General features: G+C 48.8%; 2 protein-coding genes across 4 annotated transcripts in view; one reads left to right on the top strand and one right to left on the bottom strand.

Moving 5' to 3' along the window:
* Positions 1-947: 947 nt before the first annotated feature.
* On the bottom strand, positions 948-8,139 carry LOC118207283 (cytochrome c1, heme protein, mitochondrial-like). The gene is made up of 7 exons (XM_035380681.1): positions 8,021-8,139; positions 6,352-6,542; positions 5,654-5,780; positions 5,175-5,332; positions 3,826-3,986; positions 3,564-3,664; positions 948-1,823 (listed from the first exon to the last, which is right to left on the bottom strand). The coding sequence occupies exons 1-7, from the start codon at positions 8,096-8,098 to the stop codon at positions 1,719-1,721; spliced, it is 921 nt and encodes a 306-aa protein (XP_035236572.1). The 5' UTR covers positions 8,099-8,139; the 3' UTR covers positions 948-1,718.
* Positions 8,140-11,894: 3,755 nt separating this feature from the next.
* LOC118207435 (RNA-binding protein Raly-like) overlaps positions 11,895-25,473 on the top strand; it is a 59,633-nt gene continuing 46,054 nt past the window's right edge. The window contains exon 1 of one of the 3 annotated variants that reach the window (XM_035381008.1): positions 11,895-12,418. The gene's annotated coding sequence lies outside the window, so the exon portion shown is untranslated. The remainder of the gene's footprint in view (positions 12,419-25,473) is intronic. The other 2 variants (XM_035381007.1, XM_035381009.1) reach the window with 2 other exon arrangements.

Here is a 25,473-nt window from a genome sequence, read left to right as displayed (position 1 = left end):
TACTGATGGCCAACAACAGGTCAAACTGGGGTATTCTTTGATAGTAAGTGCATTATGGGGTACACCTACAAGCTTTCTTGCTTCCACAAGATCAGTCAAGAGGGGTGAAAAATAACCTTGAAAGGTTATTCCTCGCAACATAATCCATGGTGATCGACAATTCCTGTTCCAAGATTAAAGAAATTAATTATTTTTTACTCAAGTAGGTTTGGCTGCATGAATCCACACTACAAAACAAACAGGATGACTGGATTAAAATTAATCTTTTTAATATAATGATCACATGAGATTCTGTTGACCAAAAAAAAAAAATTGTTTAAAGATGTAGGCTGCTCATGGCATATGAAGGCATTATGACATTTAGAAACTTTTCATGATTACCAAAAAATTCTCACACAACAGACCTGCAATCACATTAACATTTTCTTTCAAATAAAGGTTCTTACGATACAGACTGGTTTTGCACTTTAAAAGTGATAAATAAATAACCTCTAAAACTGGAGTGTCTAATCTCATCTGAAAAGGGCTGGTATGGGTGCAGATTTTTGTTTTAGCTCAGCACTGTCAGCTGTCTCTGCTTATCGATGTCTTGACTGATGACCATGATTAGTTAGTCAGGTGAATCAGGTGTCATAGAGCTGGGCTAAAGCAAAAACCTGCACCCACACCAGAGTTTTTCCAATGAGACTGGACACCCCTCTTTGGCCCTTTTCAGTCTAGACGTTTTACAAAAAAAATATCTGTACTCCTCCTCAGGGTGAAATCACATGAATTATGCCCAAACTCTGTACATTGAACAGACGTTTCACCGAATGTATAGGAAATATTTACAATTCAATGTTGTAAGGTTCCTGATTTTAACTGATTTGACATAGCCCTCCCTGATAGTCACCTCAAAAGCGCACAATGTCCGTAAAATAAATTCACACAGATGTACATGCAAGCACTGTAAATTTTAAAAACCTTTTTATTGAATTTCCTTTTTAATTTTTATTTTTATGGAATCAGTTTTACCAATTGGGTCAGGACCCCTGAACAACTTGAATGAATATAAAAAAACAACAATGTCAGCATCCCTGTGTGCACTCGGCATGTTATGTGTATGTATACCATTTAACATTTAATATTTACACAACCAAATGTCTACAGAGCACATGAAATACCGCTAATTACGTTAAGTCTGCAGTGAACTTGGCGTTGAAATGGTATTGCACCCCCAGAAAGGGCCTGAGGGCACCAACAACCTTTAAAATGTCATTTCAAGGACACAAAATAACACAAATTAATGTAGGCCCGAGTTCCCCCAGTCCCCCGATCACTAAACCAGGGGCCTTTGTGGAAGACCGCCAGCAGTCTCTCAATTCTGCAAAACCTGGACTGGACGATGGTTCACTTCAGGAGGAACGACACCCGTGGATTTGAATGCCCCCTGACACCCGTGGATTTGAACGCCCCCTGACACCCGTGGATTTGAATGCCCCCTGACACCCGTGGATTTGAATGCCCCCTGACACCCGTGGATTTGAATGCCCCCTGACACCCGTGGATTTGAATGCCCCAGAGTGGAGTCCAGAGAGGGTCATTGGGTGGGTCAGTTTGATTGTCTGTAGGTAGCGGCTGCTGAATGCCCGTTTCGTATGGATGGTCTGTAGGTAGCGGCTGCTGAATGGCCGTTTCGGATGGATGGTCTGTAGCAGGTGATATCTGACATAGCCGCGTTACTTGGGCGGTCTGTAGGCGATCTTCCGGCTCTTCAGCACAGACCATCGGTGTCTCTTCATGTAGTAGACCAGAGGGAACAGGATGCCTGCACCCAGAAGCAGCTGCGGGAAGGAGAGAGAGATCAACACCAGAGACGCCACACTGTTCCACAGGAGAGAGATTAACACCAGAGACACCACACTGTTCCACAGGAGAGAGATTAACACTGTTCCACAGGACAGATTAACACTGTTCCACAGGACAGATTAACACTGTTCCACAGGACAGAGAGAGATTAACACCAGAGACCCTACACTGTGCCACAGGAGAGAGATTAACACCAGAGACCCTACACTGTTCCACAAGAGAGAGATTAACACCAGAGACCCTACACTGTTCCACAGGAGAGAGAGAGAGATTAACACCAGAGACGCCACACTGTTCCACAGGAGAGAGATTAACACCAGAGACCCTACACTGTTCCACAGGAGAGAGATTAACACTGTTCCACAGGAGAGAGATTAACACCAGAAACCTGGTTTGGCGGAGTGGCTGTGCGGTTTGGTGGAGTGGCGGAGTGGCTGTGCGGTTTGGTGGAGTGGCGGAGTGGCTGTGCGGTTTGGCGGAGTGGCTGTGCGGTTTGGGGGAGTGGCGGAGTGGCTGTGCGGTTTGGCGGAGTGGCTGTGGGGTTTGGAGGTTTGGTGGAGTGGCTGTGTGGTTTGGCGGAGCGGCTGTGCGGTTTGGAGGTTTGGCGGGGTGGCTGTGTGGTTTGGCGGAGTGGCTGTGGGGTTTGGAGGTTTGGTGGAGTGGCTGTGCGGTTTGGGGGAGTGGCTGTGCGGTTTGGAGGTTTGGCGGGGTGGCTGTGTGGTTTGGCGGAGTGGCTGTGCGGATTGGCGGAGTGGCTGTGCGGTTTGGCGGAGTGGCTGTGCGGTTTGGCGGAGTGGCTGTGCGGATTGGCGGAGTGGCTGTGCGGATTGGCGGAGTGGCTGTGCGGTTTGGAGGTTTGGCGAAGTGGCTGTGCGGTTTGGCGGAGTGGCTGTGCGGTTTGGTGGAGCGGCTGTGCGGATTGGCGGAGTGGCTGTGCGGTTTGGCGGAGTGGCTGTGGGGTTTGGAGGTTTGGCGAAGTGGCTGTGCGGTTTGGTGGAGTGGCTGTGCGGTTTGGAGGTTTGGCGGTTATGCGGCTGTGCGGTTTGGCGGAGTGGCTGTGCGGTTTGGGGGAGTGGCTGTGCGGTTTGGTGGAGTGGCTGTGCGGTTTGGAGGTTTGGCGGAGTGGCTGTGCGGATTGGTGGAGTGGCTGTGCGGTTTGGAGGTTTGGCGGAGTGGCTGTGCGGATTGGCGGAGTGGCTGTGCGGTTTGGCAGAGTGGCTGTGGGGTTTGGAGGTTTGGCGAAGTGGCTGTGCGGTTTGGTGGAGTGGCTGTGCGGTTTGGAGGTTTGGCGGTTATGCGGCTGTGCGGTTTGGCGGAGTGGCTGTGCGGTTTGGGGGAGTGGCTGTGCGGTTTGGTGGAGTGGCTGTGCGGTTTGGAGGTTTGGCGGTTATGCGGCTGTGCGGTTTGGCGGAGTGGCTGTGCGGTTTGGGGGAGTGGCTGTGCGGTTTGGTGGAGTGGCTGTGCAGTTTGGAGGTTTGGCGGTTATGCGGCTGTGCGGTTTGGCGGAGTGGCTGTGTGGTTTGGCGGAGCGGCTGTGCGGTTTGGCGGAGCGGCTGTGCGGTTTGGCGGTGGCGGTTATGCGGGTTGGCGGTTTGGCGGAGCGGCTGTGCGGTTTAGCGGTGGTGGTTATGCGGTTTGGTGGGTTGGCGGTGGAGGTTAGGAGGTTTGGCGGTGGGGTTTTGCGGGTTGGAGGTTTGGCGGGTTGGCGCACTCACCTTCAGCCCCATGCGTTTGCGCTGGTCGTGCTCCGGCTCCGCCGCCCAGCGCAGGAAGGTGCACACGTCCTTCGCCACCTGGCTCATGGTGGCCGGCGTTCCTGCGGAGAGGAGAGCCCAGAAATTCCTGTTAAAATGGCTCCCAAATGGACAGGTTTGCCGGTTCACACAACTGAAAACATTTAAATGGAAAAGAAAAAGGAACCGAAATTCAATGGTATGGGATAGAGGCGGGGCATATGCAAATGAGATGAAAACTGACCATCGTCGTACTCCAGCACTTCATTGTAAATGGGCGGGGCCATGCCAATGGCCTGTCCAGGGAAGTAAGGGTTATAGTAGAGCCCCTCTCTGACATCAACCCCAGCAGGGGGCTCACAGTAGCCCGTCAGCAGGGAGAACACGTAGTCCTCTCCTCCATGCCTGCAGGGGGAGCAATAGTTCAGGAAACACAGCCACAAGCCCCAAAGGATGCAAACACAATTATTGCCTTGATTACTGCCAGCTTACCAAGCAATTATCCTAATAGGACTGAGGGCTCACTGAGCTAATGTGGGCGGTATCAGGGCCAACCTGGGTGGTACCTGGGTTAATGTGAGCATTACCTGGCCAAACTGGACGGTAACCAGCCTAATGTGGGCAGGGTGGTACCTGGACTAATGTGGGCAGGGTGGTACCTGGGCCAAGGTGGGTGGTACCTGGGCTAACGTGGGCAAGGCGGTACCTGGGCTAAGGTGGGTGGTACCTGGGTTAATGTGAGCAAGGCGTTACCTGGGCTAAGGTAGGTGGTACCTGGGCTAAGGTGGGCAGGGCAGTACCTGGGCTAAGGTGGGTGGTACCTGGGCAGGGCAGTACCTGGGCTAAGGTGGGCAGGGCGGTACCTGGGCTAAGGTGGGTGGTACCTGGGCAGGGCAGTACCTGGGCTAAGGTGGGTGGTACCTGGGCAGGGCAGTACCTGGCGTTGGCGATGTAGCTGAGGTCAGGGGGCAGGGCAGTACCTGGCATTGACGATGTAGCTGAGATCAGGGGGCAGGGCAGTACCTGGCATTGACGATGTAGCTGAGATCAGGGGGCAGGGCAGTACCTGGGCTAAGGTGGGCAGGGTGGTACCTGGGCTAAGGTGGGTGGTACCTGGGCAGGGCAGTACCTGGCGTTGATGATGTAGCTGAGGTCAGGGGGCAGGGCAGTACCTGGGCTAAGGAGGGCAGGGTGGTACCTGGGCTAAGGTGGGTGGTACCTGGGCAGGGCAGTACCTGGGCTAAGGTGGGCAGGGTGGTACCTGGGCTAAGGTGGGTGGTACCTGGGCAGGGCAGTACCTGGGCTAAGGTGGGCAGGGTGGTACCTGGGCTAAGGTGGGTGGTACCTGGGCAGGGCAGTACCTGGCGTTGACGATGTAGCTGAGGTCAGGGGGCAGGGCAGTACCTGGGCTAAGGAGGGCAGGGTGGTACCTGGGCTAAGGTGGGTGGTACCTGGGCAGGGCAGTACCTGGGCTAAGGTGGGCAGGGTGGTACCTGGGCTAAGGTGGGTGGTACCTGGGCAGGGCAGTACCTGGGCTAAGGTGGGCAGGGTGGTACCTGGGCTAAGGTGGGTGGTACCTGGGCAGGGCAGTACCTGGCGTTGACGATGTAGCTGAGGTCAGGGGGCAGGGCTCCGTTATTGGCCACGCGGGCAGCTTCGGAGTTGGGGTACGGCTTCGGAAAATAATCGGAGAGTTTCCCCGGCCTGGTGAACATCTCACCAGTGTCATCCGGGCCGTCCACCACCTCAATCTGCACAGCACACAATAAAGAGCCACAATCACCCAGTCTCACTGCAGCAACAGCGGTAATAATGAATTAAATAAACACCCAGAAGACGAAATCAGGTCAACTTTAGCCATAAACAAGATCATAAAGACAATAACGCACACAATAATACTCATACACTGCCAATCTCTTTCGGTTAAAGTGGTTGCACTTTAGCGTATCTATGACTGCTCTAGGTGCTTAAAGTGTACACCTCTGTGGGGGAGGGGGGTGAAATATCCAAACAACCCTGAGAGCCACAGAATATTCCAGAATATTCAGGACTGTTCAGACCACGAGCCTCACCTCCTCGGCCAGCGTCTTGACCTCCGCCTCGGTGTGGGACACGCCCACCAGGTTTCGGAAGGCCAGGTACTCCATGCTGTGGCAGGCGGAACACACCTGCTTGTACACCTGGTAGCCGCGGCGAATACTAACGGGAAACACAGGCAGGTTGATCAGACCGAGCCCCTGACAGCAGCGCCCCTAGCATCAGCTCTAAACCAACAGGGTGTTCTACAACAGGCCATGTAAATACAGCCAGCGCACAGAGCGTTTTTACCCTGAATAAAACTGATTAATAACACCACTTTGGTTTAAAAAAAAAAATTAAAATAAGTGATATTGTATTTTTGTACAGATGGCAGGTTCAACTGAAGCTCATGAAATACAGCAACAGAAATCAATGTAAGAAAATGGAATTTTCTCATTATCCTAAAAAGTAGCTCATACTCATTGTTCCATACCATATGGCCAATCAGGAAAGAGCGTATGCGATTTGCATGTTACATAAACATTATTTATGGAAAGCATGGGCACACCAGCACATTAATGCAGCTTCTGCACACTGGTCTATTCGCAAATCTCATGTATTCACAACAGCTACTGTTACTCGACCCCAGGAGCACAGAATAAGTACCCTAGAGGCCAGTTGCTTGGCTCAATGAGAAAAGCTTGCAAAGCCACTAGCACGCAGAAAGTTAGCTTCATTTTCTGAGACAAACCTGCCGTGGTCCAGAGAAGACATCAGGCCCCCGTGACTCCACGGGTACGAGGGGGGGTGCAGCTCCAGATCTGAGGCTTTCACAGACTGGTGCAGCATCAGGGCCAGACCAGCGCCCCCTGCTGTTAGGAGGCCCAGCGTAGACAGGACCACTTTCCTTCCCTGCGGCAGGCTTGAGAATGACATGCCGGCCTGTCGAAAACACGTCAGAGTCGGTAAAAATAAAAATCACAGTGACGTTACTCCATGCTCATCTCTTAAACCCCCAGTCCTCAGTTTTGGGAGATGAAAATGACACACTCACTCAGGGCTGTGTTGATTGACAGTCACCAATGGGAGTCTGGTCTACTAAACCCTGACACCAGCCCTCACCTGTCACCCATTTTCTTTCTGTCATGTGACTCATAAGGCCTCAATGAGGCAGAAAAACAAAAAAAAACAAAAAACACTGGGCACTCTGAGTAAAGGGTGCTGGAAAACTGGCATCACAAACAATAGCACAAGCATCCCACAGACCCCCCAGACAGACGGTGAATCCCAGAGAGTGAGAGGGGGCTGGGCCTATTGTGTGTCATCAACCAGAGATTAATGCCTTTCAAACGTAGGCAGAGTATACTACACATGATCTGCATAATTACCAAATACAAAAGAAAATCTGAGGGCAGTTCATTTGCATTGTTTCACAGGGTCAACTTTCCAGGTAAACCAATCAGAAGGTATCAGTCATCAATGGCATTGATCTATTTGTTATAATCAATGCAGTCCGTGATTGGTGGAGCTCTTCTCTGGTAGGGATGCGACACGTCTGCCATATCCCTATTTAATTATAGTTTTCCCCTACAAACTCACAATTGCATGTGACGGAGAAATTTATTATAAATGTGTTAATGGTAATGTTCTACCGTTATTCGTATTAGTTGCACTAACTATAAAATAAAACACAGCACCGCCTTTACGATCCATGCCTCAAATAACATTTTCCACGTATTTAAAGGCATTTAAAATGCTCCTCATCTCCATCTTTCAAACCATACACACGGCAGCTGGCTCATAGCTCTAAAGATGGCATTATCTAGCAAGCTCAGCAAGGTTACCATACTTAGCCTATTCGCCAAGGATGAGCTACCTTAGGTGCGGGTATGCCAGCTAAACGCAGCACAAGGAAGCCTGTGAAATTACTCCATTAAAAATCGATCTGGCAATGTGCCACACACATCTACACGGTAGCCAACTAGCTAACTGTAGGTTCAGAAGATGTCGACACCAGGGAGCAGCTGACTGGTCTACTTACAACGTTATGTTGCAAACGTAAGCCAACTTGTTTAATGATAAATGTATGGCCAAGTAACAGTCGATTTAACTTAGATAGCTAAGTAAGAAAAACGTACAACTAAATAACCAAATGGCTTGAAACATGAATTCCTCAACAGTCACAACGGTAATTGCTAACTGACAAGACGCCGTTGAGTTCAGCAAAAGCCGGTCGCGGCTAATGCTAGCTCAGTCCGCACGTAGCAGCGGTTAGCGAACACATCACCGGCGTAAAGTCACCTTGTGTGTACGCGAAGTGAGGATGTGCGGCTATTTCCACACGTACATTCAACTACACCAGGGGAAAACAACAGCTTTTATCCAGCACGGTTAAGTGAAACGCTGTGACTGGAACCTACCCGTGAAACGTGGACAGTTTTCGAGGAGTTCAGGAGAGTCCTCCCGCTGCCGGCGACCACGACACGGAGCGCCGCCATCTTTACACAAAAGGAAGTTCCGGTCTGATCGGGGTATTAAACCGTTAAGTGGTCATCAGGACCGTGATTCGTGATTCTGCCATCAAATCAGGAGCAAGGCGACGTGACCATAACACAATTCGTACTCCATTTCCACTAATTTTCCGAGGAGAAATTACGGTTCATAGGATATCGTAGTTGGGGAAGAGTAGAATAGAATGTGTTAATATGAGACAACAGTACAGACAATCAGCTTTCGTTTCATGGTATTTATATCCATGTCCATATCCCACTGACATCACCAATTGTTTAGTATCTTATTTGGAAATACCTTTCCATGCCGTCAGAATTTCTGTGTATATAGCCTGACAAAATCTGCAGGTACAGAATTCACCCTAGTGCTGTCACTCTGTTACACCATCAATAACGAGGAGTGAGCTTGCTCCAGAAGTAGCCACAGCAATACCTCCTCCATATTTCACAGGTGGGTGGGGGAGTGGGGCTTTGTATCTTATGACTGTTCCTTCCTTTCTCCACACTTTTGGCTTTCCAGTGTTTTGGCAAATGTTTATCTTGGTCTCATTTGTCCATAAAACTTTGTTCCAGAACTTATCTAGCTCATTTTTGTATTTTTTTTTTTAGTGAATTGTAATCTGCCCTTTTTGATTATTGCTGCTGATGAGAGGTTTGCATCATGCAGCATAGGCTCCATAATTCTGCTCTCAAAGTCTTCTGCATACAGTGGTTTGTGATATTTCCACCCCTGCCCTCTGGAGACCTCTGCTGGTGATGTCACTGATGATTGTTTTGGGGTTTTTCTGGGAGTGCTCTGTGGCCGGATGGGTCTGGGGCCTTGTTGTCTCCTCTGTCTCCCTTAACAGGCTGCTGCCGAGGTTCTCCCTGACTGCTGAGAGCGTACTCTACAGGGCCGGATCTAATTGCCCCCCCCAATCTGAGCAGTCTAGATCCGGGCCTGGTCCTCTACGACCCCAGTGAAGGTGCAGGAGCTCACACCACCAAGCTCCAGCGCCAGTGGAGGACAGTCAATACCATCAAGTCCAAATTCCACGAGTAGAAAAAATAAAATAAATTTCTGTTTACTGTTCCCATATCTTTGGAGGGCACTGTAGCCTATCTAGCAGATACAATCCTTCGATTGGTTGTATACAAAAGTATATTTAGTGTGAAAATCAACACATCTCAAGTGCAGCAGGAAACGTGGTTATTTCATCCTTAATCAATTGCATAGTGTATTTATTTAAAACGTTCCACCCACAGGTTTGGTAATATCATTGTATACAGTCTTATGGGCGTATACTACCATTTTGCACTATATTAAAAAAAATAATGCTCCTTTAGAAAAAAGGCGAACTTATGCGGCATCCGCAAGTGTCTGTTGCGGGACTTAACGGAAATGCCTTCAGACCGAACAGTCTCAAGATATGAATATTGCATGAATATTCAGACAGAGCTCAGATATTCAGAAAAATCTTGTTTTGATTTAGATTTCGAGAGGTAGCTTCAAGGAAGTTAGTAAATGGTCAGCATTCATATTCAGCAACAGTCAATGGGATTTTGCTGCTTGCACGGCTAGTTCCAGCTCCGTCAGCAAAATTAGGCCGCATAAATGCTGACCAGAAATTACCATTTATAAATACAGATTTATTTAATGTAAATTTCCATTCTATCGCAAATGAATACATAAACGATAAAGCTAAGGCACTTCACTTCTGAACGTGCATAGCAAAACAGTACCAGTTAACAAAGTGTAATACCATCACGTATCCACGAGATGTCGCCATTTGCCTGTGTGGTATTATTCTTTTTCCAATTCTGGAGTTCTAGTGTCAGGGTTTTGTGTGGGCTGGAATTATTTTGCAACCCAAGCAACCCCCGCCTCCCCCTCCCCCCAAAAAAACTTTTCTACAGAGGCGTAAAGTTTACTTTGCTCAACATTAGCACTCTTGACCCCCGCCAGCATTTTGTTTGATTTTTAAAAATATGCCATTACACTGAGCCTCTTGGCAATGTGACAAGTGTTTAGTGGATGACTGAAAATACTGAAACCCTTTGAAGTTCAACTTAAAAAAAAAAAGGCTCAAAGGAGGCTCAGTGTACCTGCACTGGATCAAACTGCCATTTGGATTGGGGGGGGGGGGGGTTATCAGCTTACCTGTGACCAGTACCTGCAGATCACTGGATACTGAATTACTGTCTGGGCGATTGCAGATAAGGATCAGACACACACATTACCTGTCAGGAGAATTAGGTTGGACATTATGTCGAACACACAGTCCTTAGCACACGCAAAAACAACAACGACAATGACAGGTGGAAGCCAGGCATCACCAGAAAATAAAACACCACCTGTTTATCGGAATAGAGTTTTCACCCAGGGAGGTGGGAGAGGAGAACCGAGGAGGAAAAACAGATCAGTCTCCTTAATGATGCGAGAGCCCCTTTCCATGCAGCACTGTTCTCCCCGACAGCCCGAAACAGCCTGAAAAATGTAAAACGCCCTGTCTGCAGCGGAGAGAGAGGGTAGAGGAGGGAGAACGTGCACCGGGAGATCTAAACGAACGTGTCAGAGGTAATGTATGCAGACAGGACGAGTCATTACATTTTCAAAGAGCTGCAGGAACGACGGGACGATGTGACACAACAGAGAGCGCGCGTTCAGAATTAATGGCGAGAGAGAGAGAGGGAGAGAGAGTCCGCCATTAGGATTCATCTGACACCCTGGCGGGGATGATCTGTGGGTGTCGGGGCGTTTGTGCCGTTATGAAGACAGGGTTTATGTAACTCACTGCCACTCCTCAACCCTGTCTCCAGTGAGGAGATGAGTTATCTTTCCAGTTCAGTGGCAGGAGTCAGGGCCTCCCAAACACGGAGCCCGAGGTCTCTCTTTAACGCTGATTTTTGGCACAACGACACCTGGAACTTCAGAAACAAGTTGCTGCTGTTCTTTATTAGGCACTTTAATGTCTGCTGAGGGGTCACCCTGTCAGGCTTCCCTTACGTCAGAAACAGCAACGCACACCGTGAAGAACGACCGTCCCGTATTCACACCCCGGCTGTAAGTATGGGAAGCTGAGTGGGGAGCGGAGGAGTAGTTTGTCTGGAAATGTTGTTGGCCAGGTCGAGTGCTCTTGTTCACATAACTCAGGTGGACTCACTGATGTTCTCCTACATCAGGGGTCTCCAGTCTTACCCGAAAAGGGCCAGGGGGGTATGGGTGTCTTATAAGGGCAATTGAGTGCTATAAGTTAAAGAAGAAATAAGATACGCATTTTCTCGTATCTAGAACTTTCTCTGGTCTGCCAAGCCACTGCAGGACCCTATGGTGCCTGTGCTCCTGATATAAACACAGGGGTGAATGAAAGAGCACCTCAGCCTAGCGGAAATCAGGACCTCTGACTCGGTTCAGAACTGCGCATGTACTTCCGTACGCCTTCCTGTCCTGACCTGTCGTAAAATAATACTAATAATAATAATAATAATTTATGGACCCGCCATGCTGCTGTCCATAATACACTGTAGTTAGTTTAGTTATGAAATAAGTAAACAAATGGCTGCCTGGTCCTTTGTGGATTGGTCAGGTAGATTCGTGGGAGATGAATAAATGACTGGTCTGAGTGTGGCACTACAGACCGGCGCGCGCCTGGGTCCCTGCGTGTGTTCAGCCTGGTTTCGGTGGGTACATCAGGGGGCACAGAGCACCGCCCAACGTGGCGAAATGTGACACTTTCCCAGGTCCGTGTGTAGTCGAAGGACAAGAGTAAAACCCACCGCTCAGAAACCTGAAACGCGGCTGTTTTGCGCCATCTGCAGCGTGCGTCTGACACGGAGTGGTATAGGGAACGCGTGCAGTCTTAAACAGAGCCAATCAAACAGGTGTATACAGAGCTTTCTATCCCATCTCCAACAGGTTTCTTTGCACAAGGCTACTTTAATAACGTAACAAAATGACGTGTTCAGAAATCTAAATATTGCACTGTTGCCAACGGACCGTTGATAGCGTGGATAAGACTGCAAATGTATCAAATAATTCCAATAAAAGAATTGCTTGTCGTTAATTAAAAATTTTTTTTAAAAAAGCATCGTGCGGGGGAAAACCAAACAGCATCATCTGTACCTGAAGAACGTAGCATAGCAACGCACAACGTTATAATTTTTCTCGTGGATGGGGTTTTCCCCCGTGCTGTAGCGGAGTGGTTTGCCCCACGCTTGCAGCGGGTCTTCACGCCGCGCAGTACCGACAGCTGTTGAAGAGTGAGAGTCTTGGCAGCTCCGCGATCTCACGGCTCTCAACAGTCCAAGTCTCCCCAATAAGATTTCTTGGTGAGTAGCTACTCTTTTGCTTTCTTATATTTCCATTCAATGTGTTCTTCTACTTCTTATTAACTATGTAATTTGTACTATTTTAATATCCGGTGTCTCTCAGTTGAATGTCTTTCCCTTTTATAAAATAATGTGTTCTACCTTATGGCCGTCTGACATGTATGGTATATATAAAGGTGTTGTTACGAATGGCATTTTACGAATCACATTACAATTCATTTTGGCATAAAATGTACATTATTATTAGAACATAACACGGTTGCACCGTAGCCCAAATAATTTTAACTGTGACGGTTATTATTTTCATTTTGCATTTGTATTTATGTTTTGAAAACAGTTAGTGGTCATCTCTGATCTGCACTTGACATTGTAGCTATCAGTTTTGAAAACTTGTGAAGAGAATCTTTTTATGACCATGCATGGAAATGCTACTTCGGGTTACTTCAACATCAGCCTTCTATAGTTTAAATCTTGAAAATGTGGAAAATTCAATGAAATCCAATACACGCGTAACAGGCAGAGCAAACGCGTAACAAGCAGGGTAGACGCGCGATTGCTTTTGCCCGTAACGTTCACAGGTGCTATTACGGACCGTCTGCAATTAGACACAGTGCCTAGGCATGAATTCTGAATCAGATTATCTTATTTTTCTATTAGCTGTCGTTGTGGCTAATATTCAAATATCGTAGCATGAGCATGTTTAAGAATACAACCCGTTAACCATTCATTACCTGCCGGACCAAACGTCACACAGTTGGTGTTTATGTATGTATTTAATTGTTTATTATATTAATTATAGTCAACAAAATACCTATGATCTAGAATGCACTTCTCGCACTGTTTGGATAAGAATGCATTAGTCATCTGGTGGCCTATTTGGTTTCCATGTGAATATTATTATGATTATATCAGAAGTACAGGCTGTTATATTAGACTTCAATCATACAAGAGATTTGCAGTGATTTCATAGATTGCCATCAATTTTTCATCTCATGAGAATTTTTTTTTTGCTTTTTGCATATATAATTTGTTTTACATGAAAGAAACAGAAATAGACACAGAACGAGAACCCCCCCCCACCCCCTACCCCCCGCACTTGGAGAGCTTTTCCATGACACCCTAATTGTCTGAAAGCTCCAATGCTGTAAACAAAGCACTTGAACCTCTGGCCTCAGTTGCTTTCTAATTTCATGCAATTATGCTTATAATAACCAATTCTGATATAAAACGACTTAACAGTTTCCATTCTACGGAAGTCTAAATTGTATGAGACGGCTATATGACTGTACGAGGGAGCAGGAGAGCCTGCTGCTGTCCTGCACAAAATCCCCAAACATAGCCTGTCCAGGCGCCTTTTAAAGAAGAGGGCAACTCCCTGTCTGTCATCTTCAGCAAGAGAAATTACATTGAGTCTGATGATTGGATCCCTGTATGTCAGAGCGATAAGACAGATGACCAGCGTGGTTATGTCCAGTTCTGTCTTTTGTGCAATTTACAGGAGCTCAGAGTGCAAAAATAGAATTATTGTGAACTTAAGTGTTGCCAGGTATTGAAAGGTTGGGGCATTTGTTTGCATATATAGCTCTTCCTGTTAAGGCTCTGTTCTAGAACATGGGTGTGCTCTATGGTCTGGTATCTGTTAAGGCTCTGTTCTAGTACATGGATGGGCCCCATGGTCTGGTATCTGTTAAGGCACTGTTCTAGTGTGTGGATGGGCCCCATTATCTGTTAAGACTGTTCAAGTGCATGGATGGGCTCTATGGTCTGGTATCTGTTAAGGCTCTGTTCTAGTGCATGGATGGGCCCCATGATCAGGGCTATCCACCATGCTGACTATGACGGACAGCCCTGCTACGCTGACCTTGCTCAGGGATGGAAGGGCTTCAGTAGGTTTGGTACTATCCGCCACCACCCCACTGGCGTATACCCGCCGCCACCCCACTGGCGTATACCCGCTCTCACCCCACTGGCGTATACCCGCCACCACCCCACTGGCACTACCCGCTCTCACCCCACTGGCACTACCCGCCACCACCCCACTGGCACTACCCGCTCTCACCCCACTGGCGCTACCCGCCACCACCCCACTGGCGCTACCCGCCACCACCCCACTGGCGCTACCCGCCACCACCCCACTGGCGTATACCCGCCACCACCCCACTGGCGCTACCCGCCATCACCCCACTGGCGCTACCCCACTGGCACTACCCGCTCTCACCCCACTGGCACTACCCGCTCTCACCCCACTACCCGCTCTCACCCCACCCGCCACCACCCCACTGGCGCTACCCGCCACCACCCCACTGGCGTATACCCGCCACCACCCCACTGGCGCTACCCGCCATCACCCCACTGGCGCTACCCCACTGGCACTACCCGCTCTCACCCCACTGGCACTACCCGCTCTCACCCCACTGGCGTATACCCGCTCTCACCCCACTGGCGTATACCCGCCACCACCCCACTGGCGTATACCCGCCATCACCCCACTGGCGCTACCCGCCACCACCCCACTGGCGCTACCCGCCATCACCCCACTGGCGCTACCCGCCACCACCCCACTGGCGCTACCCGCTCTCACCCCACTGGCGCTACCCGCCACCACCCCACTGGCGCTACCCGCCACCACCCCACTGGCGCTACCCGCCACCACCCCACTGGCGTATACCCGCCACCACCCCACTGGCGCTACCCGCCATCACCCCACTGGCGCTACCCGCCAACACCCCACTGGCGCTACCCGCCACCATCCCACTGGCGCTACCCGCCACCACCCCACTGGCGTACACCCGCCGTCACCCCACTGGCGCTACCCGCCGTCACCCCACTGGCGCTACCCGCCACCACCCCACTGGCGTATACCCGCCACCACCCCACTGGCGTATACCCGCCATCACCCCACTGGCGCTACCCGCCACCACCCCACTGGCGCTACCCGCCATCACCCCACTGGCGCTACCCGCCACCACCCCACTGGCGCTACCCGCTCTCACCCCACTGGCGCTACCCGCCACCACCCCACTGGCGCTACCCGCCACCACCCCACTGGCGCTACCCGCCACCACCCCACTGGCGTATACCCGCCACCACCCCACTGGCGCTACCCGCCATCACCCCACTGGCGCTACCCGCCAACACCCCACTGGCGCTACCCGCCACCATCCCACTGGCGCTACCCGCCACCACCCCACTGGCGCTACCCGCCACCACCCCACTGGCGTACACCCGCCGTCACCCCACTGGCGCTACCCGCCGTCACCCCACTGGCGTACACCCGCCGTCACCCCACTGGCGCTACCCGCCCTCACCCCACTGGCGCTACCCGCCGTCACCCCACTGGCGCTACCCGCCATCACCCCACTGGCGTATACCCCCCGTCACCCCACTGGCGCTTCACCCCACTGGCGCTACCCGCCGTCACCCCACTGGCGCTACCCGCTATCCCTGCCGCTAGTCGACTGGGCGCTATCCTCTGTCAGTGCAAAGCCCAGCAGGTGAACTGCTGTGTGATCAGAACTGACAGCTGCTGGTGTTTAGGAGGAGGGCACACGCCTGTCTCTACTCTCCAGGGTCAATAGCTGAGCAGTGAGTGCTGAGGAATATGGTCAGGAATTCCAACAAAAAAAAAGGGGGGAAAAAAGCATTTAAAAAACACACACAGACTTGTTGTGTTGCTTGGAGAGTGGTGTGGCTCATTATGGTCTGTCAAACTGACGCATTCCTGCAGTCTCCAGTCTCTTCCTGCCTAACATCATCTGCAGTCCTTTAAGGTAACGAAAACACGATGCAAACAAAGAGAACTTCAGTGCCAGACTAAACTGAATGGAGTCTGCAGCACTCAAGGGAAGGTATCGCTGGTGAATAGGAAAAAAATCCTTTTGTCCTCTGAGAATAAAAAAAAATTGCCAGTTGAATATGCACTAAAATACAAGATATTTTTGTATTATGCCTTTTGAGTGTTTGGTTGGCAAGGCAAAGAAATTAGGTACTGGCCTATATCATTAAATATGTGCTAATTTGTGTGTTATGCCAATCACTTTTTGGACTCAGTTATTTTTCTTGTTTTAATGTGATAAAGAACTCAGTTGTTGACAATCTACAGAACCATTTGTCAAAATATTGTTTCATTTACATAAGTATTCAAAAACTAATATAGACATGTCAAAATTGCATTTGCCTGCTTTTACAAATACAATACCATATAAAAAATGACTAAGGATAAAAAAGCTTCTGTACATTACCAGCTATTTCCTGTGAAGCTGTGTATGATAAACTGTCCAGCATATGGCGAGTATGTCATTTTGAAAAAATTGTTGTCAAAGATAATTTTCTACTTCTTGTTGAAGGCAGAGGTGGTAAATAATTATCTAAAATAACTTTATGATTATTATTCATGATTATTTTGTACATTTTATTAAATTTGGTTAGCAACAGAAGCAAAGTATCAGAATGGTTCAAAATTGACAGGTGGGATGCAAATCCCCAAACTCACCTGTGGCACCTGTCCTTAGGCATTCCTCAGTCCCTGGAAGGTCCATGCCTGATTAAATAACTGAAGCTTTGCACAGATCTCTATTGTCTGCTTCGAATGGGCGACAGTTAGAGCATCGCTTCTGTGTCTCGAAATAGCACTAAAGCATCTCTTCCTGTCAGTGGAAGCAGGGTGATGATGTAATGGTGGGCGGAGCCAGGCTGACCCCGGGCCCTCCCCCCTGACGTTGGGACTGGCGCACAGTTCGGCGAGTTTGGAACGGGGGCCGGTCATGACAGTCGAGACCCAGCAGTTGGCGGCTGTGCCACCCCGTGGGGTGATATATGTGGACATACTGTAGTCTGAGGATATTACAACTGCTCCCTGAACAATGGCTGAACCGGCTCTGCCACAGTCACCTCTACAACACCTACACCTCTCCAGCCCTACAGGGTTGGAGTCCTGATCTATGTGGTCACTTCTGGCACTACGGTCTTTACTTCACTCTAGTTGTGTTTCTTTTGCACCTCTGCACCTTGAACTGATGCACTTGTTGTACGTCGCTCTGGATAAGAGCGTCTGCTAAATGCCTGTAATGTAATGTAATACAACACGATTTGTGCTGCCGGTAAAGAAAAAAGAAAAAGATTGGTTCATATTTCCCAACTGTCTTTTTCTCAGAAAGCTGACAGAGGAAGTCGCAATGCACCCATTTTGTGCTCATTTTTCACTTACAAAGGAAGGGGGGGGGGGACGAAGCTGAGACATCCAGTTGAGTTTAGATTTATGCTCATTAAAATATGTATTTTTTGACATGGGGTTGTGTTGTCCTGCTGTGAATCTCCCCAAGCCCCAGGGGGCGGGGCCTGTCTACACTCGTCTTAATGCCAGCCCCTGATTCGCTGACTCTGTGTGGTTGGAGGGGATTTAAATATGTGCCCTTCAGACACTGAAGTTTTCAGCGTCCGTTACAAAGAACACACAGCTCCCAATTACAGCATCCCCAGCGTTTACGAACAGATGAGGACTTCGAGGCTCCCTCTGTCTGCAGAGAACCCAGAACCCAGATGCCTCGGCCTGGCGCTGTGGGCCGGTGCCCTTAATTTCAGAACCTCATTTCAGCGCCGCTGAGGTCAGATCCACTGGACCTTGGCGGGCGAGAGCGGAGTTTTGCACATTGTCCTTTTCCTTTTTTTTACCTTCTTTTTGTCAAACACACTTCTTCTGTCCGTCCTGGTCTTCTCATAGTGCTTCCGTCCAGCCTAATAGCCTGGCCCCATTTTTTGGCTGAGGCAACCACCCCCCCCCCACCCCCCCTCCCCCGTAGGAACAGAGGACCGATAATCAGTCGTAATCAAGCGCTTTTTTTGCAATCGCAGGGCGAGGAGGAGCAGATTGTCTGCAGTGATTCATTGTGGCCAAACACCCCGTGCATCCAGCGGGCGTCAGAAGCCCAGTCAGATAATGCCAAGCGTCTCTTTTTAAGTCGCCCGCATAAATCAGCCGCTGATAAGAACTGCTTGCCCGAGCACCTCAGGACACTGAGAGGAAAGGAATGCCATAAATTTGCATATGTAAATTAGGTACTGCTGTTTACGGCCAGCCCAGGCCAGCCCTGTACTGGCCACACTGCGGTCCTCACACTGATCAGTGAACAGGTAAACACTCTCCAGAGAGGTGCCATCGTCACCTGGACCTGGAGCAGGAGACGGTTACATTGTCTTGTTGTTAAATCACGGGGTTGGGATTTATATGCATACAGTTGTTTTTCTAACTTGAAATGCAAATGCTGTCACATCTGTATTTGTTTATTTGTTTCCATGGAGAAGCACAGTGGAAATAAGTGTTTTCAGTAGTGCTTTCATGCGCTGTCCTCTGGGCTCAAATATACACTAACTTTAATTCAGTGGCTGTATCTGAACCCAAAATCCAGCTGAGTCCGGTAAGAGTGATTGGTTTCCCTGGCTGAAGCTGTTTGGTCATTGGCTGAGCGAGAGAACTTCCTGTGCTGAGCGAGCGGGAAGGGACACACCTGCGGCAGACTCATACAGGTGTGTGGTGCACAGGTGTGTTGACAACAGGTGTGCCATGTACGCAGGTATGCGATACACAGGTGTGTGTTGTACAGTTTTGTGTGGTCTACAGGTCTGTGGTGTACAGGTGCATGGTACACAGATGTGTGGTGGACAGGTGTGAGCAACACAGGTACACAAGTGTGTGGTGTACAGGTATGTGGTACAGAGGTGTGTGATATAGACACAGGTGTGTGGTACAGAGGTATGTGGTATAGACACAGGCGTATGGTACAGAGGTGTGTGATGGTGTAAAGGTGGTGTACAGGTGAGCAGTGTACAGGTGTGTGGTGTATATAGGTGTGCGGTGTACAGGTGTGTGGTGTATATAGGTGTGTAGTGTACAGGTGTGCGGTGTACAGGTGTGTGGTGTATATAGGTGTGTGGTGTACAGGTGTGCGGTGTACAGGTGTGTGGTGTATATAGGTATGTGGTGTACAGGTGTGCGGTGTACAGGTGTGTGGTGTATATAGGTATGTGGTGTACAGGTGTGCAGTGTACAGGTGTGTGGTGTAAATAGGTGTGTGATGAACAGGTGTGTGGTGTATATAGGTGTGTGGTGTACAGATGTGTGGTGTGTATAGGTGTGTGGTGTACAGGTGTGCGGTGTACAGGTGTGTGGTGTATATAGGTGTGTGGTGTACAGGTGTGCGGTGTACAGTTGTGTGGTGTATATAGGTGTGTGGTGTACAGGTGTGCGGTGTACAGGTGTGTGGTGTATATAGGTATGTGGTGTACAGGTGTGCGGTGTACAGGTGTGTGGTGTATATAGGTATGTGGTGTACAGGTGTGTGGTGTAAATAGGTGTGTGATGTACAGGTGTGTGGTGTATATAGGTGTGTGGTGTACAGATGTGTGGTGTGTATAGGTGTGTCGTGTACAGGTGTGCGGTGTACAGGTGTGTGGTGTATATAGGTGTGTGGTGTACAGGTGTGTGGTGTATATAGGTGTATGGTGTAAAGGTGTGTGGTGTATATAGGTGTGCGGTGTACAGGTGTGCGGTATACAGGTGTGTGGTGTACAGGTGTGTGGTGTGTATAGGTGTGCAGTGTACAGGTGTGTGGTGTATATAGGTGTACAGGTGTGCGGTATACAGGTGTGTGGTGTATACAGGTGTGTGGTGTATACAGGTGTGCGGTGTACAGGTGTGTGGTGTATATAGGTGTGCGGTATACAGGTGTGTGGTGTATATAGGTGTGCGGTGTACAGGTGTGCGGTATACAGGTGTGTGGTGTATATAGGTGTGTGGGGCACAGTCATGCGTGTGGGATCCTCTTAGCAGACTGCTGTTAAAATGCACATATAACTGAGTGTTGTGTGTGGCCAACAGTGTCTGCCTCTCTGCTGAAGACAAACTCGCTTCCAGGATGGGATTAACATCCTGTGTTCTCTAATTTGCTACGTTCCAACACGTTTGGGAAATAAAAAAAGGATTTCTGTTCTGCGGAAACAGCAGAGGCTGCTTAACGAGTTAAGGATGAACGACCTGTTCAGGAGGGGTATCTCCCGACTCCCAATCAAAACTGTCCTGAGCGCTTGAGCCCCCGGTTCCTTCGCTGATTGAGTGAGCATGCGTGCCTGCTCACCAGATCCTCCTGTGTTTTGGGAAGGGGGATTTATCAGGGGTTAATCCTCCCCTGTACTGGTCAGGCCCCCATTAACCGTGGTTTTAAGTTGCAGGAGGAATCGGTCCAGGGCAGCCGGAAGCTCAGCCACACGGGGGCCGGGGTCAGAGCTGTGAGGTCTTCCTGGTCGTTGGGTCACGGGTGAGAGGGGCCGGCCCATAATCCCGCTGCCCCGATAGGCTGGGTTTACTGTTAGCCTGTTTTTGTTGTTGTTGTTGTTGTTTTTGTCTCCATGAGGTTGAGGTACGGTTGCCGCTAGTTACTGTTCCTAAGCGCTGATCCAGCCGGGATCACTCTCTGTATATCAGGTCCTGCCAGCCACCCCCTCAAACGCTTCATTATCACAAGGGCAGGACCCCCGAACCCGGCCCGGCGGAACGCCAGGGTTCTGACAGACAGGCGCACTGAGGTTAGATTGGTGTCAGCTCTCAGACGCTGTCAGGTGATGTGTGTTTGCCATAAATGCACCCCGCAACCCACACCCCCCTTTCCCCCAAACTGCCTCAGTTTTACTTCTACTGAAGGAGCGCCATCAAAACAACCCCTCAGACATGCTGCTGCACCACAGACCACTCCCTGCCTGTTTCTGTCTGACTCGGCTACCCCCCCCCCCCCACACCCTCCTGTACCACACCCCCCTGAATCCATCCCTGAATACAGGCACAGCTACCTCAGACCTGAGAGCGTGAGACTCTCTCCAAACGATGGCGGGACAGTCCGTTGAGCCCGTCCTCGCTCTTCAGCTTTATATGAGTGAATCTCTCCCCCGTGTATCTCAGGGGTGAGCAGTCCCGATCACTAGAGGGCCGATGTGTAATTACCCTGTAATTACGCAGTAATTACCCAGGCTAAACGAGCTCCTTGGCTTTACACACTCACTCGTAGATTAGACCACAATAAAGCGTCTCATAAAGGGACACATGCACTGTCTTCGGCTGTCGCTCATGAAATGCAGCCAGAACGGAAGCTGGTGTGAATATTGCGGCTAATTAAGAGCAGACGTTGGCATGAACCTGAAAAACAGAAACCGATACGGCCCTCGTTCCCCACCTCCGCTGTTTAAAATAGTCCTGATTTAGCTACACCCCAGGCTTAAATATTACCCTCCCTCTTACACTCTGTGTATTTATCGCTATTATTTTCATGATCATAATTTTATTTTATTTCTGTTTTTGTTCTGTGTGCGAAGCCGTTAGCACAACGCAGTCCTGAGAAACGGTGAACGATCGATCGATCTTTCCCGCTGCCAAGAGCGTTTGCCGTCTGGCGGTCGAGTGTGGTCTCGGGGACCGCAAGGGCCTCCGTCTCTGCTCAGTGACCGTGCGAGCTGTGCTTAATTAAGTCTCTGTCCGACACATCCGCAGATCTCCACTGGAAATGCTTCCTCGTGTCAGTGTACAATTCACCTTTGACTGGCTGGTCCACCTGACTGTGCAGCTCAGCTGGTGTTAGACTGTGGAATGCGAAGAAACATCCACAGGTGAAACTTTCACTGGAGGAGAGCGTGCACGTGTTTTATACGCGTGCACGTGTGCTTATGAGCGTGCACGTCTGCATATCAGCATGCATGTTTACTTGTAAAGATCCAAGGCTTACAGAAATGATTGGGTGTTACATATTTTGAGAACAAAAATCTTCTGCGATCATAAAGCCACAACCTAGCCCCAAAACCAAACAACCATGGCACACTTGATATGCTCATTTTGTATGTGCAGTATGTAAGCCGATATATATGCACATAATATTCTACAACATGAATTTCTCCATTTGCCAGCTCAGTGATGCAGGAAGCCTTGTTCAGGTGTGTGCGCTCTCTAACAGCCTGGCGTCAGCGGCATTGCCTGTTCTCTGAAGGATCTTCATGTGATGTGAGAAGGAATTACTCAACAGCTACTCGCACCATCTTAATTCTGCTAATCCTGTGCTTAGTTAACTGACGAGCTTATTCAATTAACATAAACCGTTATAGTATGACAATTATAATGCACTAAATAAATACGCACTCTCAAGTCTGCATACGATGTTGGCCTCAATGGCAGGATATCAAAACTACAGAGGGAAAAATTAAAAACTTTCTGAGGGTTAGGGTCCCAACAACCTGGTCCTTACTGATCCAGACTGCATCAGCATAGCGTAGTTAGAGAACTGGGTTTCTGACTCCAGTGTTGGAGACTTGGATCAGGTGGAGTGCAGCCATTGTACCTTTGAGCCAAGGTGCATAACCCAAATTACTTCAGTACACATCCAGCTGTGTAAAATGGGCTGTGTGTGAAGAATGTAATCAGTGTAATCCACTCATTAAATGCATTAAATGAGAAGGTGTATCACACCAAACAAGCTGACGCTGTCCAAATCCCGTCGAGTCCAAAGGAGTCTGAACTTGTCTGAACCCGGAAAGTTCTCTCCTGATGGCCCAGTGCGTTCCAAGTGCTTTGAAGCACTTTTTGATTTTTTTTTTCCTTTCGGCCATCACTCAAACTAAACACTGAACCCCAAAATAAACACGGAGCCCTTAAATAAACTAAAACCCAAAATAAACAAGACATGTGCTATTGGAGTTAAAAATGCATAACATTGCACATTCATAGACAAGCCATGCACAGCTGCAAATTCCATAATATATTTCATATCTACAGGAAGATAAGTAAGATATTGGTTATAGATGTAGATAAGGATACAAAACAAAACAGAAAAACAACAAAACAATGCAGCTGTCTAGGGGGAAATTGCTCAAGGTGAAAGGTAAAGTCCTCTGTTTCCAGAGGCTAAAGGTTGTTCACAGAGGAATTTTCTGGAGAGAAAATGGCTCTTAGTGCTGAAAAACCTAAGAACCAGCCTGCAGCAGGATGATTAACAGATAACTGTTAACGTGATGTCATTGCAGCAGCTGATGCAGCTGCAAAGCAAAGTTTTCATACTCGGTGGGTTGGAAATAGTGCGCTTATAGCACGGCAGTTTGAGTCAGTTCCGGTGTTACTGGAAGCAAACGAGCGCACTGATTTCAGACTGCCTGCCAGTGAGACTGTAGCCTGCATATGCTAAGCCTTTGACTGGCTCAAACTAAGGAAGGGTGATAACGGCCATTTTACATCATGACCGGTACAGTGTCAGCCATTACGTGCCTTTCCTTACAAAATCGCCCTTCAGATTACAAAGCTACGCGTGATATCACTGCTAACCAGCTAAGCGGTGTTTCTTGCTTTGGAAAGCCATGATTGGCTGCAATCATCTTTAAACTGGTGATGGATGTCAACCCGCAGCAAATCGGCACAGTATTTTCCCCCGTCACGTTTTGTACCTGTGTTCGCACCGCTCGTTGCTAGGCGTGTCAGGGCGTGGGTTTGTGCTGTGGTATAAACTCACCGGTAACCAAGGTTTCGCAGTATCAGTCAGTGACGTAAATGCACTGCTCTGACAGAATAAAATTAATTTATATTGTAGCGGTTTGCTGGTGAGGCTGCCCAACTGCTCTGCTAGGGGTGAGTTCATCGTTAGCCTCGCCAGATCATCACTCACCACAACAACAACATTTATTTACCCCCGCCCTCGAGATCATGTGCCCCCACCCTCGAGATCATGTGCCCCAGTGTTCTCCGATCATGAACAAATAGGCCTGTATCAACATTAGTTATTCCAAGCTAATGACTAATGACTCAATATATTTACGACCATTTAAATATTTATGACTGCGTAAAAAACTTCTGAAAAAATAGTGATGTGACAAAACAAAAACAAAACGTGAACACATCAGGCAGGTTTCAGGCCTTTTGCTACAACATTTAGTATTTTTCAGTATTTTTCCTGCTAAACAGTAGACAAGTAACCCTTCAAAGAGTGTAAGTGTAGGTAATCCCAACTGGTTGCAAACATCAGTTCTGATATTTAAAAAAATATATATGTCAAGAGCCTTTTCACATTGCTTGCGTTTGTCTTGGTTCAGTCCCTTGTTTCTCTCTCTCTCTCTCTCTCTCTGAGGTTGTCAGAGATCTGGGACACGAACTCAACTCCTCCGTCATAAAACGCCTTTTACTGCTCCTCTCCAAAAGCCAAGTCTGCCATTCAGCACAATGCTCGTCCTGACTGGAACCATGAAAGGGTTTTTAGTACAAATAAATAACATGGAAATAAAATATTATCTGCAATTGGAATTTTACCACAAATGGTTCTGACAGGAAACGATGGGGGGAAACGATGGGGGGGGGGGGGGGGGTTGGGGGGAATTCTACCGCCCCAGTAATACAGAATTATAGACCCTCTGAGATTCAGCGATCAGGTTTATAGAGACCAGGGTCTTTACTGAAAATTTGGCTTTTGGCAGGGAGGACATTACACCGAGAGCTTAAATCTACAATACTACCACTTCAGCACCAAGAGAGTCAGGCTCTGACCTGAAGATGATGATGATGATGGTGGTGAGCCTTCCTCCATTGGCTCAGGCTGATTTCAGACACACTGGGTTACCTCCTCAGCCCTTCTCCAAGGAGACACTTATGTAGCGCACGTCATGCTGAGATGTGAACAGCACTCCCAGTGTAGGGGTTTAGCACCTGAGGGCCAGTACAGGTATTACTAAAAACATGTTACCAATTTACCTGTTTTACCTCCCTGTTTCACATTCATATTTCAGCATTTTGCAGACCCTCTTACACAGTGTCTGTGACTTAGACAGCATTTTACATACAGTCCATTTTCACAGCTGGATATTTTACTGAAGCGATTCAGGTTGAGTACCCTGGCTGGTATAACAGCAGCATCCCAGCTGGGAATCGAACCCACAACCTTGGAGTTACATCATCTGGATCCCTAAACGCTATGCTACATCACCACCCTGCCCCCCCCCCCCCCCATTCAATTATTAATACAGTCATAGCATAAGTGTATGTATTT

Source organism: Anguilla anguilla, chromosome 11 (assembly GCF_013347855.1).
Source record: "Anguilla anguilla isolate fAngAng1 chromosome 11, fAngAng1.pri, whole genome shotgun sequence".
Taxonomy (NCBI): Eukaryota; Metazoa; Chordata; class Actinopteri; order Anguilliformes; family Anguillidae; genus Anguilla; species Anguilla anguilla.
This window is presented reverse-complemented; position numbering and strand designations above follow the sequence as displayed.

Coding starts and splice junctions, on each gene's coding strand:
- LOC118207283 (XM_035380681.1), bottom strand. CDS start 8,098: ATGGCGGCGCTCCGTGTCGTGGTCGCCGGCAGCGGGAGGACTCTCCTG. Junction 5,781..6,351: donor TCTTCTCTGGACCACGGCAG/GTTTGTCTCAGA, acceptor GTTTCCCGTTAG/TATTCGCCGCGGCTACCAGG. Junction 3,665..3,825: donor AGTGCTGGAGTACGACGATG/GTCAGTTTTCAT, acceptor TCCTCTCCGCAG/GAACGCCGGCCACCATGAGC.